At 38.2% G+C, this 22616-nt stretch overlaps 1 protein-coding gene across 2 annotated transcripts in view; it reads left to right on the top strand.

Moving 5' to 3' along the window:
* Positions 1-854: 854 nt before the first annotated feature.
* The window catches only part of TSHZ2 (teashirt zinc finger homeobox 2), a 484962-nt gene continuing 463200 nt past the window's right edge, over positions 855-22616 (top strand). For both annotated transcript variants that reach the window (XM_043988668.1, XM_043988667.1), the window contains exon 1: positions 855-1336. In XM_043988668.1, the coding sequence (XP_043844603.1) occupies positions 1297-1336 (40 nt within the window). In that variant the 5' untranslated portion in view covers positions 855-1296. The remainder of the gene's footprint in view (positions 1337-22616) is intronic.

Here is a 22616-nt window from a genome sequence, read left to right as displayed (position 1 = left end):
TGCAGACCAGGGTGCCCCGAGCGCAGGGTAGGCGTGCCTCTGAAAGGTGTGGGGGGTAGGGTCCAGAGAGGGGCAAGGGAGAAGCCTAGCAGGGCCGGCATAGTAATCTCCCTTCCCCTCCCTCCCCACTCCTCTTCTCCCCTCAGCAGGACGCTGCTGTCTCTTTAATAAACTCCCTCTGCCTTTCTATCTGCTGCTGGGGAGTAAATTTCTCCCTGTCATCAGGTCGCGGGGAGGAGGAGGAGTTTGTTAATGTTCAGTTTGTTCAGTGGATCGATGTTTGCTGGCATCGCCTCGCCCTGCCTGTGTGTGCATATGTGAGGATGTGTGTGTGTATGTGTGTGTGCGAGAGTGTGAGAGAGAGTGTATGCGCGCGTGTGTGTATGTGTGTGAGTGTGTATGTGGGAGCGAGCGTGAGAGGGAGTGTGTGTGTGTGCGCGCGTGTGTGAGTGAGTGAGTGTGTGTGTGTGTGAGTGTGTGTGAATTCCAGATTTCCTGCCTTCCAAACCCGCTCTTGTCCTCTCCCATATCACTCACAGGCTGGCATCTGACAGCAGCACCAAACCTACCGCGATCTCTCTCCCCCCGCACAAGTCCGCCATAGAGATCAGCAAGGAGGAGGAGGAGGAGGAGGAGGAGGAGGAGGAAGAGGAGGAGGTGGAGGAGGAGGAGGTGGAAGAGGAGGAGGAGGAGGTGGAGGAGGAAGAGGAGGAGGAGGAGGAGGAGGTGGTGGTGGTGGTGGTGGTGGAGGAGGAGGAGGAGGAGGAGGAGGAGGAGGAGGAGGAGGAGGAGGAGGAGGAGGAGGAGGAGGAGGAGGAGGAGGAGGAGGAGGAGGAGGGGAAAAGGAGGAAGAAGAAGAGGAAGAAAAAGAAAAAACCTACTACCTTTCGCCTTATCTTTCCGCGTGTGAGTGCGTGTGGTGCGTGTGTGCGGCACAGTTCCTGCCATCTGATCCTGGTCTTGGATGTTTAATAAAGAAATCAAGTGTCTCAACAGTCACCCCCCCAAAAACAAAACCAAAAAACAGACCAAAAAAAAAAAAAAGGACCAACAACATCATCAGCAACCAACAACCCGACATTGTCAACACGAGACAGGTTTTTTTGTTTTGTTTTGTTTTGTTGGGGCTTCCCCTCCCCCGGTTTTTTTCCCCTTAAGCCCTTAGTGGAGGGGGGACGCTCAGTGTGAGAGAGACAGAGACAGAGGGGGAGAGACAGAGACAGACGAGACAAGCGAGCACCCCCCGAGCTGCTTCTCGGGTCTGGGGACAGAAGTGAGATTGGAGAAAGTAGAGCGATGCCGAGGAGGAAACAGCAGGCACCGAAGCGGGCGGCAGGTAAGCCGAAGCTCTCTCTCTCTCGGCACTTACAGGCTGGGGCTGCAGCTCCCTCCTTCCCTCCCTTCCTCCCCCGCGCCCCCCTCCTCCCTACGAGACGAGCACCCCTGCTTTTCTGGGCTTTTTGCTCCCTGTTCATCACCCCCCTTCTCCCCCCCCCCCACCTTCTCCGCCCTCCCTGCCACCCCCTTCTATCCAACTTGCTGGGAGCGAGCGAACAAGTCTGTCTCATCTCCGTCTCCCCTTCTGGGAAAGGAGGAAGGAAACTGACTCCCTGGTTTGGCATTCTAAACCCTGTCCCCTTCCCGGTGCCCGGACAACTCTCCAGCTTTGGGGAATCCCACGGTCCTTCTCTCCTTAAACTTTTTCTCTCCACCTTCTCCATTCTCCCTCCCCCACCCCCCTAGCTATCTCCCACCCCTAACTTTCTTTCCATTTCTTTCCTTCCTGCCTCTTGCTTCTCCATGATGATAGTGTGTAAGGTTTGGGGACACCCTTAAGTCTTCCCCTTACACACAGCATGCATACTTTGGTTTTTAAGATGTCATTGTGTCTCTTCCTGGGTCAGTTTTCCTTTAACCCCTTTTTGGTCCTGGGAAGTGTGAGGTTGTGCCTGAGCTAGGGAAGGCAGGGACTGGCTTGGGATGAGCTGATGGAGTTCAGCTTTTGATCAGTCCTAGTGAAAGCTGCAACAGGAAACCGATTGAATAATCTAAGTGCGTTCTGAAAGAATCTGTATTTTCAAATCTAATCCCCACCTCTACCCCACCCCACTCGTCTTTTTTTTTTTTTAATGCCCCTTGGAAAATGCAATGTATAGGTGCACAGAAAAGAGTTTTTAACTTTATGCGTATTTTTGTATTGCTATTTCCCTGCCTTCTCTTCCCCCCACCCTTCAAAAAAGAAAAAAAAATAGGAACAGGTTAACGGGCCAGTACAAAAAGGCTTTTAAGAGTTTTCTTTTTAGGTTGCTTAATTGCTTTTTTTTAATAGTATACTGGGGTTTTGTTTCTGGGAAGTGCAATATGAAAGTTCATTTTTCTCCTGCCAGACCCACCCACTGAAAAGTCAGCTTTCCAGTTGATTGCCAGCTTTGATTTGACATTTGATTGATCACCTGTCATCTTGCTGCCTTTGATCTATTCATTCTTGATATATATCAATAAATCACTCACCATGGTAACTCAAGTGCCAGTGACGCAAGGCTTGCCCTCTAGATTCTCTTAGCCAGACGCACAATTATTATCTTGTTTGGCTTTTAATGTGGGCGTTTTTTTATTTCTTTGTGTCCTTAGTTGGATCAGTGCTTTAAAGAAAAGCTTAAGGTTTTTTTTTTCTTCCCTTGATTTTAGGGATCATCAGCCAAGTCTTCTTCCTGCAAACCTATCACTAGTTTTACTCCATTGCAATCTGGAGCAAAGGATAGGAACAACTTCAGTGATATACTTTACTAAAGTTTGAAAAGTACTTGGGGCAAAACCAAAGGTAGATAACAAATGGAGTGTGGGGGGGTGTTAGGGTTTTAGGTAACCAGAACAAATGTACAACTGATTTCTTCTTCTCTCATCATCTGATTCTAGCATAGAATTGCAGGACAGGCCCTGCAGAGCTACTCCTGTGAGGGGGTAGGTACCTGCTTTCTTAACTGTCAGAGGCTAGTTGGAGTTAAAGTAGAAACATCTTTCAAAGAATTTACCCACTGATTGTTGTTGTTGTTGTTGTTTAATGCTCTTTGCTTAAGAATAAAACAGCTGGGCATTTAAAAAATTAAATCTATTTGGAACTTTACTATAGAGTCGTTTGGATTGTGAAGTAGGTTTTATAAGTGTGTGTATGTATTTGTTTGATTAGGTACAGGCAGTCAAACATAATATGTGGGTTTTCTCCCCACCATTGGTTATAACTGATGATATAATTTGTCTCTCATTTTTTCCTCCTGCATTTTGATTCACTTTTGCTTTTAAACCCCAATTTTCAATCTGACAAAGTTAGAGTGAGCACACTGGCTGGTTTGTACCAGGGAAGAGTCACATAGATTCCCTGGCTAGCTCTGGAAACAGAAGAATGAGTGTAGCTAGATTATTATAGATAACGTCCTTATTGTTGTCCCATAAGAGAACCCTGGGCTGCAGTCCAGCAAGAAGTGAGGTTGCCCTGAAAATTACTCTGTTTTTCTTGTTGTTCCGGTAAAGGCCCTCAACAACTAGGCAGTGATTTAAATTACCAGAATGACTGGACATGTCTCAGTCAGTAAGCTCATTACAAAAAGTGCATTGCTCAGAATTGGGCTACTTTGATTATATTTATCCTCTGATCAATGAGGCTTCAGGTGTATCGAATTTATGTAATCTTATATTGCATTATTTAAATTAGAGTCTCTTTATTAAGCTAGTTTCTATTGCACTGGTTAATCTATTTACACTAGTTTTCCCCATTTGAAAGTTATGGCCATGATTTCAGTTTCCTGGCTTGCCTTTAGTTTTCATTTTCATATGTAGTATTTGGGGCTCTACTTTTTTGGGGGAGATCAGGGGCAAAGAGTCCTCTTTACTATCTATAAACTATCAAGCTGAAAAGGAATCAGAAATCAAGAAGATGGCAAGGCCTCTTATTAGTTGTTTATTTGGTTACATTTAATAAAGCTATTTTCCACATAATTTTCCTTTAAGGACATCAATGCCTTCCTCTCTTTTAGCTGAGGCAGCTTCACATAAGAAAAGTTGGCCACTTTGGGATTCTTTGGCTTTAATATCCAAGGAAAGGAAGAAATGGTGAGGTCTAAAGAATCCGGAAATTTCTGCTTTTGTCGCTGCACCATAATGTGCACAACTGTAAATAATTACTACCATGCATTGACTTTGGAAGAAAATTTCTAGTTTGAGTAATGAATAAATGCAAAGATTAGAAAGAGTGTACAAGTCGATTGAATAGGAGAGGTCCTGCTAATTTAGAGTCCATACCAAGGAACATACTGGAGAGTTTTATTCCTTGTTATTATTAATTTTAAGTTCTGAGTTCCAGTAATGTATTACAAATCCTCCTAATACTGTAAACATTGAATTTGAATGAATAGGACTATATTTATAAGAGATGAGGTGAGGGAGTGATGTTTACTATTTATTTGTAATATTTTCCCTGGGGTTTGGAGTTCAAGAGTTAGGTTTACCTCAGCAAGATATCAGTACATCAGTATCAAATAGATGTTTGGATTTCTCCTTAGAAGATTTCCCTCAGAAATACCCAAGTCCCTTACCTTAGCCACACTCTTTCAGCTCTTTCTTGAGGTGCTTGTCTTTAGTCTGTTGGCATTTCTCTGTGATGTTGCATCATTCTGTAACTTGGGATAACAGAAGTTCAGTGCTGTGGCAAAAGCTACAGGGACAAGCCCCCTGAAGTTTGATTTCTTCCCACTTATACTTAGTTCTATATTCCTTAGTCACAACTGAAATGTCTTCCATTTTTCAAGTGAAAATATCCCTGCATGTTGTACCATTATCTCTTCCCTACCAGTTTCATGGAGAGAGGGCAAACGGAAAAGGAGAATGAAAAGGGAAAATAATTTCAGTATCTTTATATTTCCAAAGATGTGAAGTGTCCTTAAGTATAAAATACTAGTATTAAAAATTCTAACCTCCTTCTCCTATCCTAGCCCCACTTAAAAACAAAACAAAACACCAATATATATTCTATTTTCCCATCAGTGATCATTATTTTTGTATTAATGCCAAGGGTTGGAAACCTGGGCTCAACACCCTGGTATAAACAATATACATCTCTGTCTGTCTCTGTCTCTGTCTGTCTGTCCGTCCGTCTGTCTGTCTGTCTCTCTCTCTCTCTCACACACACACACACACACACACACACACACACACACACAAACTCACATGTGCACACATGCATGCATGCACACACACACATATTTGCCCCTAGAGAGATTTACTGCTGTTTTGTCTGTGCCTTGTTCTTAGATAACCTGAGAAAGTACAGTAGCAATGAACAGCTCTCACATTTATTTTGTTTATTTAATATGTAGATGAATAATGCAGATTTTGTTTTCATGAATGTCCTTGTGTGGCAGTAAACATTAGACTATTAGCAATCATTACTTAAAAGTTGTAATTTGCACCTTAATAGCACAGGTTATTTAAATGGAAACATATTCAGCAGGGACCATCCTGCATGCTGCAGTTAGGGTAGACTGAATGACCTGAGAGGTCTTTTTCCACTTCTTAATGTCGATGACACTGAGACTAAAAGAAGTGATATCAGCAATTACGGGGAGGGGAATAGTAGTGGTGTTGGTGGGGGAGGGAGGAGATTGGAACATTATTACATTTATCTTTTATTTACTGGCCAATAGAAACTGATTTCAAGGAAATAGGATTCTGAATGGAGCCCTGACCCTGGCAGCATCACTTTTTTTCTTTTTTAACGTTGTCTAGAAAAGCAAGTCACATAAAAAAAAAAATCTAAATATCTCATGCTTCAGAACCGTTCAGTTCCTCTGCACGTTCTGACTTTGACAGATGACTCAAAAAGCTAAGATGTTCACAAGTACGGAGTGCCCTGACTGTTCTGATTAATTAGAGAAGGTCCCAAATAAGGGGGCTTCCAGCTAAAAGATGCACCAAGTTTCCTTCCATCCACTTAGTGTTTGGGATTCAAATTGATTGCTAAGTGGCCCTATGTCCCCTCCCTCCTTTCTTCCTCATCTCACCTCATTTTTAAAGACCTAGATTGAATGGGACATTTCAAAAGCCCATTTGTTTTAGTCATTTATTGATTTCATTTTTAATCTGCCATATCAGGACACAATACATTAACCCTAATCAGCAGATTGCATGTGACAGGGAGTTCAGGCACTGCCCTTGTATAAGAAAGGCAATATCCTAGAGTCCTCCTAGCAAAACCAAACCAAAAAATTGGGGGAGGTTTGGGGCTTTCTGGATACTTTTGGAAAGCAGTGTGTTGTTCAAAGTGATGCCGTGTTTTTGGATGCTCGATTCTTAAATTTTTCTTTCTTTCACACTTCACCTCTCTTTTTCTTCTTGCTTCTTATCATTTGGGGACCCCACTAAAGAAGATAATATACATTAGGGATGTCCCCAAGAACATCTCTTCTTTGTTAGGTTCCTCCAATATAGGTTCTTGCTCTCATCTCTCCCTGTGCTGCTAGTCTGAAGAAACATCTCCTGATATGTAACTCTTGAGTTTGATAGACTGCATCTTCCTACCCCCCATTCTACAATTCCCAGGAGCTGGGGATGGCTATTTGTCAAAGGATCAGAAATAAATAAGGACTGGGATTCTTTTGAATACAGGTAAAAACCAAACATCTATTGCATTCTTTGCTGGGGTTGAACTTAGAAAGTCATCGAAGGGAAGAAACAAACAAAACAAAACAAAACTAGGCCTGGCTCTTTTTAAGGCTGGATATCCAATTAGCCCCACATGAGCCAGGTAAATGAAATAATTCTGATAACCTTCCTTTATATCAGGTTTTGTTTGTATCTATGATTTTTAGGGAGCACTATAAAAAAAGCCAGAGAAAATCTCATCATTCCAAATATTAAATATGCCTCTTCATGATGTTCCTCATTAATAACAAAATTGCCTCAGAAATTCTACCTTTTGGCTAATCATACACACACACACACACACACACACACAAGGTGTCATGAAGCAAAGTCAGCTGGAAATGTATTAAACTAACAGTTAAAGTGTCTTGCTTCACTTCCCTGAAGCAGTACTTTTTCATTACATATTTAATTACAATCAAATTGGGAGACTTTTATAAAACAAATCACAGTGGTATAAAAACACATTCAGTAGAAAGTTATTTTATTCCTTCATGATATTAGAAAACTATTGGGTTTTTGTTTTTAACTTTTGTGGCAAAGAAAGTTTTTGGTTTGGTTTGGTTTGGCTTTCCCCAGGTCGTATTTAATAATGGATATCTTTTCCTTCACTGTCTCCTTACTGGTCCCTGACTGTTTATATCATGAGTAGTCTGGCTCAAATAAGAGTAGCTCCTGCCTGGAAATCATTTTTTATATTAAAAATGTTTGTTGTCTTATTTTTAGTCATGGCTTTAGAAGTGCCATTCGATATTTGAAATCTGTTTGTGTTCCTTAAGGTGACCTTTGGTATGAAACTATTAAGTTTTGGACCTCAGTTCTTCTAATTACATAATAATAACCTCTTTGGGGACAGAGGAATACCTGTGTGTCTTAGAACAGAGCAAGTTCATTGAGTGTCCAAGATTTCAAGGGAGTCACATCATAAGGATGCCTTATTTCTGTTCCATCTGCATTTCCTCCCTTCTTCCTGACAACCTTTCCCTCACTGCTAAAGGAACTTCAAGAAATAGTTGATTTCATTACTAAATATTCAGTCATTGAGATAAAAAGAAGGGAAAAATTGGAATGCTAAGGCAAAATTATATCCTCCTTAATGCCGTAAGAAGCAAAGTCTAGTTGTACCTGAAAACTGACAGAAGACGAATAAAAACACTTAGGGCCATGTGTGATTCTCCATTAATCGGCAGTAATTGCCGATTTTAGAATGGTTCAGTTCGTTCAGGAAATCATAGTGAGTTTATTGGTAACAGATCCTCAAAGCAGATCTTTGCTGTACTCACACTCATAGAAAGAAAAAAAATATCTGAGATGTAAATGGATGATTACTACTGAAGTATTTGTTTCCGAGTGGTTTAGCTGGCTGAAATGATTCAATAATTCAGAGGAATTTGAAAGTCGTGAAAGTCATAGTTAGAAATTGGCATTTGTCGCCTGTTTCAATCTTCTGGTTTCTCTAGGTAGGAATTGCTGTTCTTAAAGCCTCCAGGAGTGCTCTGGGACTCTGAAGCAACTTCTACAGTTGTTTTAAATGTGTAAAATTAAGATTCTGGAGGCATAACCGTCTATCTTGGATAGCTAATCCTATTGTTAGCATATCGATGTTATTTAGTATTTTAAAGGCTGAACAATTGGAAAATCTGCAGCAGTGCAGAAGTTTTAGAGATAATGAGCGGAGCAAACATATGAAAAATACTTTGTATGTCATTGGGAAGCCTTCTGGTTACATTTATTCATCTAAATGGAGTCCTCTTTTTCTCTGTTATCTGTTGCCTCATTTTATTCTTTTCAAATTGCTTGTGACCCCTCCCCCTCAACAGTAAACTTAAAACACAATTCATATATAGTTTTTCTGGATGCATAATAACCGAGCCACCCCTTACATAGCTGTAGAAAAGTAAATCGCGTGCATATGATGGAAAGAAAATCCCAAGTAACACTCTAAAATAGCTAGCTTCGAGTTCAAGATCAGAAACTTTTTTTTTTCCTCCAAGCAGAAGAAGAAAATAACATTGCATTTTAACTACACATCTCCCCTTGGCAAATGAGAAGCAATGAAGCAGTTCAGATTTTTAAGGAGCTTTTTGGCTCTCCTACATCTCTCTCAAAAGACTAATTTAATTGAAAAGCTTGTGGTGTCCATTTATGTATGCTAAGGAAAAGGCCCAATGTTTCCATTAAAGCACCAGATAGTGTGAGACTGTAAGGTGGGTTAAAACAGATTCACAACGTTCTCTAGTGCGGGTTAATACCAAATGAAACTCACTGGTCTTAATTAGTTGAGCGCTTTTGTGACTGAGGGAATACTGGTAAATCACCCCAAAGTATCATGTTTAAAGCAATATTTGAGCTATTTCTGTAGGAATTGCATATAGCTTATATATTAAAGGGGCAGAATACAGTTATTGTTTGTAATGAGAATAATTATGAAGGGTAGAATTAGTATAGAGTGGATTTGGATGTAATGGAATTCTGTTTTTAATGAAGTTGAAAGAAACTTTGCAAATGCTGCCTTGCTTCATGAGGTTCGGAGAACTTCTGGCCTGGAGCAGCAAACAGGACACAGGGCCAAAGCGTTTTTTGTTTGTTTTTGGTTTTTTGCAGGAAGGAACATGACATGGTGCAAGAGAACTCAACTTCATGTCAGTATTTCTGTATAAAATATACTGGACTTATTTTTAATCACCTTCTCAATTTACCAGAGCTCTGAAACTTTGTGTATATCTCATTCATAATCCAAGGGGATATGGACAACTTCCCAAAACAAGTAGCTGCTTCTGAATAGAATTGAATCCATTCTCAAAAATTCAACAAATCCGACTGACGTTTATCAAGCAAGCTCTGCTATGGGCTGGGATGATAGCAAATTTAGAGAAAACATGGGTTCTCTGCCCTCTTGGAGCTCCCAGTATAGTAGCAGGAGACCATAATGACGATAGAATATAAAATAAAATTAAAAATGCATTAAAGGGATTCAAAAGAAGATGCTATGTGAATATGTATAGTCCAAAGAGGCAAAAGACAGAATTTGGGGATGGGAGACAGGAAAGAAGATTGTTACCATCTGGAAGGATAAAGAAAGGCAGGCTTCAGAGAGGAGGTGGTATTTGAAAGAATGAGGAGAGAGAACAGGACAGTGTGGGGAATGGCAAGAAAAAAGGAATTTAAGTCTGAATGAGGAAAATGTGTTCAAGGGAATAGAGAATAGTCCACTTTGTCCTATGCCTTCAATGTCATTTGGTGCAGAGAAAAATGCCAAAATCAAAAGCTCTAAATCTGTATTTCCCAAGACTCACTTTAAGGATTCCCTTTTATTAGAAAGTTTGACTTACAGAATAGACATTCTCTTTTCCTCTCCTGTTATTAGATTTTTGACATTGTAGTGCTCTGGAGAGAGCACTGGGCTGAGTCAAGAGACATGAGTTCAAGTCTCACCTTGGCTGCTTAGATACCATGTGACTTTGGGTTAGCCCCTTAAATTCCTCAAGCTCCTGTTTTCTCATCTACAAAATTGTAATAGTAATACCAACTCTATTTCCTTCACAGGATTGTTGTGAAAATCAAATGAGATATTTGAACTTTTTAAACTCAAAAGTGATAAATAAAAGTAGGGGTATTGCCACCATCATATCATCCCCACACTACCACTACCACCATTATCATCACTATTTCTTCCTTCCTTCCTTCCTTCCTTCCTTCCTTCCTTCCTTCCTTCCTTCCTTCCTTCCTTCCTTCCTTTACTTTGGGTGGAGAACAATAAATTTTCCTTGGAAAAGAAAGTAGTAGTCTTGCCAGGTATCATTGGTTTTGGGTCTAGAAGGAGTTTAGTCATCAAGGCAAGTTAAGGATTATGATTTAAAGAACTGGCCATATTGGAGTTTTAGGACTTCTCCAATTACACGTTTTCTTTTCTTCTCATCCCAGTGGAAAATGTTGACTTGGCCAATGGACTGTTCATTGATGGTATGTAGATAGTGATAATGTTGATAGTTGTAATGATGAAGATGCTGATATTTAGAACCTGTCTCTTTGCTTTATCAAGATTGGCCTCAGTGAACTGCCCAGAAAGAATCACCAACTTTTCTTAATCCTCTGACTTTCTGAGGGCCAATCAGGAGCAAGATGTTGTGTGCATTTCAGTGCATCTTTGAATACTATCATTACATTGTTCATCAAATCAGAAGATGACACTGGCATCAGAAGGGGAGAGTCCTTGAGATGTCCTCCCCATCCCCCATCCATCTCCAGTCAGTAATCCATCCATCAGTCAGTTACCCTTGTACCAGTAGTATACATTTGAGAGATACATTTGACTAGGATAGATAGAGTCTAATCCATGGACATGGAATAGAGCTAATTTAACTGACTTATGTGAAAACTGTCTCATACATGAATTGACTTCATAACTTTAGTCTGACTTCCATAAGATATGGCATACATTGTAATAGTTACCTATTTCCTAAGGATGTCAGTCGCAAGGGCAAATACGGATGTAGGTGAAATTTTTCTTTGGTTGTCACAAAATTTCAACGTTTGCACATTCTGTCATTTATCAATTCACCAAACATTTATTAGTCGTCTAGTGTGCATAGAACTTTATGTTGGGCTTTGGGCAAGATACAACATTTGGATAAGACACTGTCTCTGCCCTCATGGAATTTACCTTTTCAGTAGAGGGTTGAGACACAAACACACATGACTATTATATGCAGTGATGCATGATAAGTGTATGAGAAAAATGCAGAACAAACAACTGCATGAGATCTGAGGTGGAAGATCATTACCTACAGTTGGGACTTAAGTTGAACTTTAAAGGATGAGAAGAAATTCAGTAGATTAGGTGGGGGGAAAGGATAGCATTTTAGACATAAGGAATAATATGATCAAAAGCATGGAGGTGGGAGAATAAAAGGCACATTTAGGGGGAAAGGGTGAGGCCATAGTTTGGCTCAAATGTAGTGTTTGGAGGGGAGTAATATAAGAGAAAGCTTGGAAGGTATGGTTACCTCCTGTTAAGGAGAGCTTTCATCAATCCTCCATTTTATGTATATACACCTCTAAGTACCCATCAATCTAGAACCCCTCTTTCTGTTCTAATCTCCCCAACTTTCCCCAGGCAACTTAAAGTTAATTAACACCATACTCCCATTTATCCCTTCAGGCTTCCTGAAATGTTGTCCTATATTTTGTAGCTGGGATTCTTTTGGGGAGGGGAAGGGTTTGAATAGATAATCATTGATGTGTTTTCAGTTATTTTTATTCTATTTTGAAAGTTGTGTTAATATTCAAGTCAGAAAGCATATATGTGGCAGTGGTGGGTATACTGGGTAAGGTATGAGTTTTAACTATCAATAAACATTTATTAATACCTACAGTGTATCAAAGCTCCTATGTGAGAGGTAGCACGACATAGTAGATTGAAAGCTAGGAAAACCCAAGTTCAATCTGGACCTCTGATCCATATTGTGTGATCCTAGGCAAGTCTCTTAACCTTTCCATTTTCTTTTTTTTAATTAATAAACGTTTTTATTTAAAGTTTTTAGTTCCAAATTCTATCCCTCCTTCCTTTCCTCCCCTACTCCCTCCTCAAGGCAGCAAGCATTCAGATATAGGTTATAGATATGCAATTATTTAAAACGTTACCATATTAATCATTTTGTACAAGAAAAATCAAATAAAAATGAAAGAAAGAAAGTGAAAAGTTGAATGCTTCAGTCTGTGTTCAATCAATATCAGTTCTTTCTCTGGAGGTGCATAGTATGCTTCATCACTAGTCCTTAGGGATTGTCTTGGATCCTTGTATTGCTGGAAATAGCTAAGTCATTCACAGTTCTTTATCAAACAATATTGCTGTCAGTGTGCTCATTGTTCTACAGGTTCTGCTCACTTCACTGCACATCAGTTCATATAAGTCTGTCCAGGCCTTTCTGAAATCATCCTGCCTGTCATTTCTTACAGCACAATAATATTCCATTACAGTCATACAGCACAACTTGTTTAGCCATTCCCCAATTGATGGACATTTCTTTGTTTTCCAATTCTTAGCCACTACAAAAAGAGTTGTCATAAATGTTTTAGTACAAATAGGTCTTTTTTTCTTTTGGGAGATGTCTTTGGGATATAAACCTAGCAGTGATACTGCTGGATCAAAGGGTATACACAGCTTTATAACCCTTTGGGAATAGTTCCAAATTGCTCTCCAGAATGGTTGAATCAGTTCACAACTCCACCAACAGTGGATTAACATCCCCATAGTTTCCCCACATCCCCTCCAACATCCAATGTTTTCCTTTTTTGTTATATTTGCCACTCTGATAAGTGTGAGGTGATACATCAGAGTTGTTTTAATTTGCATTTCTCTGATGAATAGTGATCTGGAGCATTTTTCATATGATTATAGATAGCTTTGATTTCTTTGTCTGAAAACTGCCTGTTCATATCCTTTGATCATTTATCAATTGGGAGAATGACTTATATTATTATAAATTTGAATCATTTCTCTATGTATTTGAGAAATGAGGCCTTTATTAGTGATACCTGTTGCAAAAATTCTTTCCCAGTTTTCTGTTTTCCTTATAATTTTGCTTACATTGGTTTTGTTTGTGCAAAAGCCTTTTAATTTTATATAATCACAATTATCTATTTTATATTTTGTAATGTTCTTTACATCTTCTTTGATCCTAAATTCTTCCCCTGTCCATAAATCTGATTCATAAACTATTCCATTCTCTCTTAATTTGCTTATGGTATCACCCTTTATGTATATATCATGTACCCATTTTTACTTCATATTAGTATGTGGTGTGAGATGTTGGTATGTTGGTCTATTCCTAGTTTCTGTCATACTGTTTTCCAGTTTTCCCAGTAGTTTTTGTCAAATAATGAGTGTTTGTTCTAAAAGCTTACATCTTTGGTTTTATCATATACTAGATTACTATAGTCATTTACTATAGTGTAATATGTCCCTAATCTATTCCACTGATCCACCACTCTATTTCTTAACCAGTACCAGATTGTTTTGATAATTACTGCTTTGTAATACAGTTTGAGATCTGATATTGCTAAACCACTTTCTTTTGCATTTTTCATTGATTCCCTTGATATCCTAGAGCTTTTGTTCTTCCAGATGAATTTTGTTATTATTTTTTCTAGCTCTAAACCTTTCAATTTTCTAAGCAACTCTGACTGTCATGGAAGGCACTGATTTGTACTAGTTAGAAGTTTCTTCCCCTGGGAATCCCTGATAGCTAATGAAATCACAGGTCCAGTTTCTGTTGCCTATCACTATATATCAGTTCTAGACAGTGGGGATACATATATGCAGAATGAAATTGTCCCTACTCTCAAGGAACTTACATTCGAACTGAGGAAACAATAAGTACATATAAGCAGAAGTAGTCACAATAAATATAAAGAGAATGGATAGCATGTTGTTTCTCACTGTGGTAACCTATAAGTTAATTGCCTCTGGAGGTAGTGCCTTCCTCTTCACTGGAGGTCTTTAAGTAAAAGTAAAAGATTTCAAGTACTGGCTAGATTTGATGGCAACTAAAGTTCTTTCAAATGCTGAAATTCTGTGATTCTCTGAATCGAATCATGTTTGTTCAAGATATGTAGGAAAAGGTTCAGTTTTATACATGGTGACATGAAAGAGCATGCCAGGAGAAGACTCATCTTGATACATCAATGAAATAGCCACTCTTAGAATATGAGATAGCAATAGGGAAGTGGGAATTCCACTTGAGTATCCAGGAGACCTGGATGTCTGAGCTTACTTGGACAAATTCCTTCCCAAGGCAGGGTCTCAATTTACTCTTTGATGAAATGAGAAGGTTGAATAGTTTCTAATGTCCCTCAGGTTCTGATATTATATATTATAAAGCCCCTTCCAGCTCTGATATTATGTATTCTATATATAGATAGATATTGTATATCTATCTATCTATCTAAAAGGACATCTATATTCTGTGTTCCAATATCTATTCCAGAACAGGTTGTTCATGTTCTAATGCTAAAACAGAGGCTGGTAGATAGTAGGTGCTTATTGAATTCTTGTTGATTGATTGATTCTTTCCATTTCTGACAGGCCTATATACTAAAATGCCTTTTACTTCTGATATTCTAAGGTCTCCTCCTGCTCTGATATTATGTCCTAAGGTTGTCTCTACTTTCTGATATTCTTTGTCTTATGGCCTTAGAAGTTTTACTGCTATAGGAAAGGCTTGGTGATGTGGCTTAAGCTATATGGATAATATAGGTACAAGAGAATGCTCTCTCTCTTTCTTCTTCTTCTTCTTCTTCTTCTTCTTCTTCTTCTTCTTCTTCTTCTCCTCCTTCTCCTTCTCCTCCTCCTCCTCCTCCTCTTCCTCCTCCTCCTCTTCCTCCTCCTCCTCCTCTTCCTCCTCCTCCTCTTCCTCCTCCTCCTCTTCCTCCTCCTTCTTCTCTATGCCTCTCTGTCTCTCTCTCTCTCAAAATGTCGAGTCAGAGGAAACTTTAGAGATCATGCATCCTAATCCCTACATCTCTGATTCTTTATAACTTATTTCTTTTATTGATTTGAACTGTTATCAAATTGAAACCTTTTGACTGTAGGAAGTAGGATAATAAGATTTATAAAACTATTGGAGCCTCCCATAAATATTTCCTCATAAGCCATTCTCATTTTATTAAACAAAAGGAAAAATGACTACTTCCAAAAATGCCAAATATGACCCATCTAGGGTGTATGAGCAAACATACATGCTTACCTATTTCCTTTGTAACTTTGAGGTTGGGTCCATAAGTCAGAAAACATTCATCTGTTCTTCACAAATCATTTGTAGTGGTTATTATTTTTCCTTGTAGTAAAAGATATATATATATATGTATGGATATATATGAAACAAATGTAATTACACTACAGCATTATTTATTTTAATAAATTAAAAACTATTCTTCTAGATTTTTCCCTAAAGCACTTCATAATACTTATGGTCAAAATTTATAAAGATGCCTTTTAATACTGTTTAATTATTTGTGACACATAAATGAATACTCTGAATAACAATAATAATAATAATAATAATGATGGTTTTTAAAATCAAGGGGTCATCTCAAAATGACAAAAGGTGGCATCCAACAGATGATATTTGATTGGTCGTTTCTTTTTTTTTTTGTGTGTGTGAGGCAGTTGGGGTTAAGTGACTTGCCCAGGGTCACACAGCTAGTAAGTGTTAAATGTCTGAGGCTGGATTTGAACTCAGGTCCTCCTGAATCCAAGGCCAGTGCTTTATCCACTGTGCCACCTAGCTGCCCTGATTGGTCTTTTCTAAGGAAAAAAGAAAAACAACCAGTAACCTTTTCAGTTTTGCTTATGGGTATCACTTGTTGCACATTTTAATCAGGTCTTACACAAAATTTAGCTGCCCACATACATGATTTCTCATTAAAACCTCCCTTATGGAAGATGTGCTGGTGAAATAGCAAATCGAATAGATTTTTTTGTTTGTTTTACATGGATTTATACTTGAAGAAATAAATTCAACAAGCATTTATTAAGTACCTGCTGTTTACATCCCATTGTTTATGCATGAGGAAGGAAAGATTGCATAAGACAAGGTCTTCTACTTGGCTAAGTAGACATAATTATAGTAAAATAGCATATAATTTAAAAAAATACATGATAAGAGACATGCAAATTACATGCTATATGAGTTGTATGGAGAAGCAGAATACTATTAGAGAAGATCAGGGAAACCTTCCTGACGGATTTATATGTGAGTTTTGATTTAAAAAGATAGGAATGTAATAGGCTACATGGGGAAAAGGGTATTTCAGACATAAGGAAATGACTGAGGGAATGCCAGAGTAATCAAGAGAGAAAGAACTGGGGTTAAAGGTGCTTGTGTTTAAATCTTGGCTTTTCTACTAATTGGCTGTGCAATTTTGGGAAAGTCCTTTGACTCCTCTGGTACTTGATTTCTTTATCATTTGTAAAATGAAGAGTTGGACGAAGTCATATTTAAGGAACCTTATATTTCTAAATCTATGATCCATTTTACAGGAATGCTCAATAGTATGATACAGAAAGAAATATCAAAGTGACAAAAATAAAATTATATATAGTTAAACCATGCAGCTTCAAATTTTCTTTTAGTTGTTCAGCCATTTTTAGACTTTTTCTTTTTAAAAATGAATATTTTCATGGAGCTTCTCTTGAAAAAATTTACTGAAGATGGGAGCAAGTGATACTTTTATTACAATTTAACATAATAAAATGTCATTTTAAAAATTCTCTTCACATTTTGAAAATCCAGAAACTTCTTGAATTCCCCACTGGACAATACAAATCTTGTCTTCTAGGTTCATTTCACTCAACTCCCCTTCACATACTCTAGAATCAACCTTCCATCCAAATGGAATTACTCACTGTATCCCATTCTTACCTTACACTCAACTGTTTCGATGTGTAAGAGCATTTCTCATACCATCTTTCAGGTCTAGAAAGGATCCCTTTTTCTGTCCTTCCATCCCCCTTCTCTGCTTATTGAAATCAACAAATATTTATTATACATCTTTAGAACCCAACTCAGGTACCATCTCCTCTAGATAGCCATCCATGAGCTACTTAGCTGCAAGTGGTGTTGCCCTCAAATTTCCTGTGGCAATTTGGCCTACTTTTTGACACTTTTCACATTCTTCTTCATATCACTTGTTTATGTAACTCTTATCCCCTCCATTAAATTGTAAACCCTCTGAAGTCAGAGATGATGTCTCATTTTATCTTGATTCCCCTCCTCCCTCAATATAATGTATTGCCCAGCACCTAGTAGGTGATTATGAATCTAATCTAGTCATAGCATAAACAAAACATGGCAAAACTTTATTAGTTCAAAACATGCATTAAGTACTGACCACCAAGGCATCAGCACTATGCATAAGGGGAAGATTAAAAGGAAATACAAGAAATAGCTCTTGCCCCCCATGATCATCATGGAGGACAAGGATTCTTAACCAGGGATCTATGAACTTGAAATATATACATATGCATATATTTGTGTGTACATGCCCATGTGTATTTAATTGTATTATGATATAATTGATATATTTTGTGATTTTTTTTGTATTTTATTTTATGCATTTAAAACATTATTCTAAGAAGGGATCTGTAGGCTTCACTGTACTGACAGAGAGGTCTATGACATACAAAAAAGGTAAGAACCCCTGATCTAGTGGGTCTCCATAGTTGGACAGCCAAGCTTTCCTGTGTATTAGGGACTATGTGCTATACATTTTTGTCTATAACTGTGAGAGGACAGGGCTTTCTCCTTGGAGGTCTTTCAAGTAGAGTCTGGGTGTCCACTTGTTGGATATGGTATAATGGGGAATTCTTTTCATTTATGGGTTGGAATCGATGGCTGCTAAGGTATCTTCTAATTCTCAGTTTCTGTGTCTATGATTCTGAGACAAAAGTCCTTCTCTGTATATAAGGAATTGTGGTATAATTTGAAGAAACATTGGATTCAGAGTTAAAGGACCAGCTCTGAAACAAATCTCCTGGCTCTTACCTTCTCCCTCTATGTGACAATATATGGAATCTCTCTGAGCCTGAGACTAAATGATCTCTCAACTTGCTTCTGGCTCTACATCCTATAAGTTCCTGGATAGTATCTCAGTAAGTCAATTGAAAAAGCAGTTATTAATTATTTATTGATTTCAAGGCACTGTACTAGGTTCAGGGGATATAAATTTAAAATAAAATGTCCCTGTCCTCAAAGAGATCATATTATACTGGGGTATATCATATCTAAACAAATAAGTATGTACATGATAATTGAAAGAAAAGAGAGTACTAATAGCCAAAGATGATAGGAAAGTCTTATTAGAGGTAGCACATAGGACTATGTCTTAAAGAAAAAAAAAGTTGGAGGGAAGGAAGAAGTACAATCTAAGCATGGAGAGCAACCAACGCAAATAAATGGAGGGAGAAAATGGAATACTGAGTTCAGTAAACAACAAATAAGCCACTTTGGCTGAAATGCATGGTGTATAGGGTGCAATGGAGAATGACTAAAACAGTAAGCTAGAGCCAGATTACTTCCAATTATTTATTTATTTTTAAAAGCATTTAAAAACATTTTTCTCCACCCTACATTTTAAGTGGATTTTAAGTCCATCACCTATCTGACAGTAGGTAGTAGGGATGATTCATCTTCAGTCCTCTGGACTGGTGGTTTATCATGGCATTACTCAGAGTTCTAAAGCCTTTTCAAAATAGTTTTTCTCTATGATATTGTTATTGTTGGTGAAATTATTCTAGTTTGGCTCACTTGGACCTGCATGAATTCACAGAAGTCTTCCAAGTTTCATCTGAAACTATTCATATCATCATTTTAGGGCACAGTATAATTCCATTATATTTATATACCAGTTTGTTAAACCACACACAATAGGTAGTCATTCCCTTAGTTTCCAGGTCTGGGTGACAATGAAAAAAAAAACCTGCTATAAATATTTTTGTACATGTGATTTTTTTTTCCTCTTTCAGAGCCAGATTTTGCAGAATTTTAATTGCCAAGCTATGGCATTTATATTTTATCTTTGAGGCAATAGAAAACCATCGAATATTCTTGAGCAGGGGAATAACATGGTCAGATTTTTGCTTTAAGTAGGATGTTCATTTCGGCAGCTGTGCCTAATAGAGATTAGAAAGGGGAGAAACTGGCACTTCACTAGCAGTTCATTGAAACAGGCTGATACATATAGTTATGGTGGGAGGCTGATGCTCAACTAAAGGACAAGAAAGTATTGGAATTCTTTAACAGTCATCATGCCAAAGTTGTGAAGTTTCTATCACAGCAAAGACTACAGATTAAGGGCTGATTTTTTGAAATAAGAAATTGGTACTTAGAGAAGGAAAGTGACTTACCCAAGGTCACAAGTAACAAGTAGCAGGACTGGGATTCAAATTCCGTTTTTCTGGCACCAGATCTAATGCTTTTTCTAATATACCATGGAGAAATATAGTGACATTCTGTGTTTTCTCAGGAAGCATTATTCAGACAGGAAGTATTTCCCTCTCCTATTCCCTCACAAACCACTCTCTCATTCCCCACCCCCACCCTAAGGCTGTATCTATGACAGTTGTGCCCTTGCCCAGTTATGACTCCATGCAAGAGACGAGGAGACAAGGTGGCGACTACTCAAGAAACTAAATGCTCAGTGAAGGGAATGTTGTTGGATATATCATGTCCAACCACAGTTGACTGTTTGTGGCTGTAATTCATGGAATTACATTCACCAGAATCTCTCTGATTCCAAAAAGCAAGTGAAAAAAGCAAGATAAAAACACCCTTCTTGAGGAATTGTGGACCCTACAACTGTTCCATCTGATTTGTAGCTGAAACTTACTGTATGTGTTGTCTCCCCTTTTAGGCTGTGAGCTCCTTGAAGGCAGGCACTGTCTTACTTCTCTATTTGTATCTCCCTCCAGTGCTTAGCACAGAACTTTGCACACAGTAAACTATTCAATAAACACTTTTTCATTGATTCATTTATTTATTCCTCTGCTAATCTTTTTTTTTTTTTTTTTAGTGAGGCAATTGGGGTTAAGTGACTTGCCCAGGGTCACACAGCTAGTGTTAAGTGTCTGAGGCCGGATTTGAACTCAGGTCCTCCTGAATCCAGGGCCGGTGCTCTATCCACTGCGCCACCTAGCTGCCCCCTCCTCTGCTAATCTTAACCTCTCAGATCTCTAGACAAGTCTCTAAGACTAAGTTGCAAAGAGGATGGGGACCTGCACTGGTAGAGGGTTGTTTTTCCTCATCTAAAACTTCCCTATTATCAATGAAATCATAGGTCTAGTCTTTCTCCTGTCCCTCTGCTGATCTACAGGCAATATCTTGACATTTGTCCCTTTGGTTTTATTATGGTTATGATTATTGTTTCTCATTCTATTTTCTTCTTGATAGGGTTCAGATAGAAATAGTTCTGGGACAAATCACCAACACTGTGTATATATACATATATCTGCATATCTGTATATATGTGTGTGTGTGTGGATTTAGATAAATATTTTGTCTATACACACATGTATACACATACATACACGTATGTTTTAAATATGTTTAGAAACATCTACCACATGTATGTGCATATACACATTTACATATATGCATATGAATGGGTATATATACAGTATATGTACACATACATACACACATACATATTTTGTTTTTCACTCATTCAGTAGTGCCTGATTCTTCATGATTCTTCTGTGGACCATATTTTCCATGTGGTTTTCTTGGTAAAGATTCCAGAGTAGATTGCCATTTCCTCCTCTAATCGATTGAAGTTAAATGACATACCCAGGGCCTCACAGCTAGTAAGTATCTGGTGTTGGATTTGAGCTCAGGTCTTCCTGACTCCGGGCCTAGAACTTTATTCACTGAGATTAATTTATTGAGCTATCCAGTTGTGTGTGCATATATGTAGATGTATGTATATATATATATATGCTATATAGTATATCTATGTGTATATGTGTCACATCTATAATTTTCTATGTTCTACTGTACAGTGATAAAGTAACTGCTTTTTGTAGCAACTGAATAAAACTGTTAGGCTCTATTATTATTACTATTATAATTTTTTTTTTGGTGGGGCAATGAGGGTTAAGTAACTTGCCCAGGGTCACGCAGCTAGTAAGTGTCAAGTGTCTGAGGCCAGATTTGAACTCAGGTCCTTCTGAATCCAGGGCCAGTGCTCCATCCACTGCATCACCTAGCTGCCCCCTACTATTATAATTTTAAAGATTAATATTCTATTCAACCTTTCTGGTAAATGTAAAAGCACAGAGGCCAAGGGAGAAATCTAGAAGATAAGTGAAATAAAACCAAAATATATATGTGGACAGTTCTTCCAAATGAATAGTTCTATGAGATGAAGTAGATGAAGATGAAAAAAAAAGTCAAGAAAAATGAGTTCTACAACCCACTGAACACATAAACTCACAGAATAGCAGTGCTGGGTCCATATAGGTTTAATCAGTTTTTATCATCTTGTGAATAAAGTTAAAAAAGTGTGAATCCTATGAGGAATTATTTACTGGAACAAAAGTTACAGCACCAACATCTGTGTTTCTTGACACTAAGATGAAGAATACACCAAATAAAGCATGTTAGCTCTTCAGAGTAATTTCTGCTTAATCATCTCTGAAGAATACTGTCACTTTCTTCTTCTTCTTCTTCTTCTTCTTCTTCTTCTTCTTCTTCTTCTCCTCCTCCTCCTCCTCCTCCTCCTCCTCCTCCTCCTCCTCCTCCTCCTCCTCCTCCTCCTCCTCCTCCTCCCCCTCCCCCTCCTCCTTCACACATATTTCTATCTGATTTTGCAATTATCTGTATCAGTAGGAATCAAAATGAAAGGCCATTTTTGTTCTTTGTTTTGGTTTACTCATTTCATTATCTTGGGTAAGAAACTCTTCATTCATGTGGAAATTTGCCATAAAAATATTGAAAGGTATCTTTGTGTATAGTAGAGAATAACTTAGACGTTTCTCACAGGGAATCTGGTTATTTTGGCCAGTGTTCTTTTCATTTGGGAGTGGACTAACAGTTCCAATATATAGCATCCATATAATTTAACCTCATAAATTCATTTTTTTCAGTGATGTAATGGGAAGATTGACCTGGAGTTTGTAAATGTTCTCTACTCACTGTGTTCCCCAGGGTAACATAACATTCTAGACAGTGTTTTATATACCCTGATTAAAATGTAACATATTCTTGCATTTCCTGTGCAGTGACCTGTTAGTACTCACAGGCAGAATGCTTAAAGAACAGCTACTTGGAGATATTTCCAAGTATGGAACATGTGAGAAATTTTACAGTGTCCTGACTTTATCCCTGGTATTTTCCTCAATAAAGGACTTTGATTTGCAATACACC

This window comes from Dromiciops gliroides, chromosome 2 (assembly GCF_019393635.1).
Source record: "Dromiciops gliroides isolate mDroGli1 chromosome 2, mDroGli1.pri, whole genome shotgun sequence".
Classification (NCBI taxonomy): domain Eukaryota; kingdom Metazoa; phylum Chordata; class Mammalia; order Microbiotheria; family Microbiotheriidae; genus Dromiciops; species Dromiciops gliroides.
This window is presented reverse-complemented; position numbering and strand designations above follow the sequence as displayed.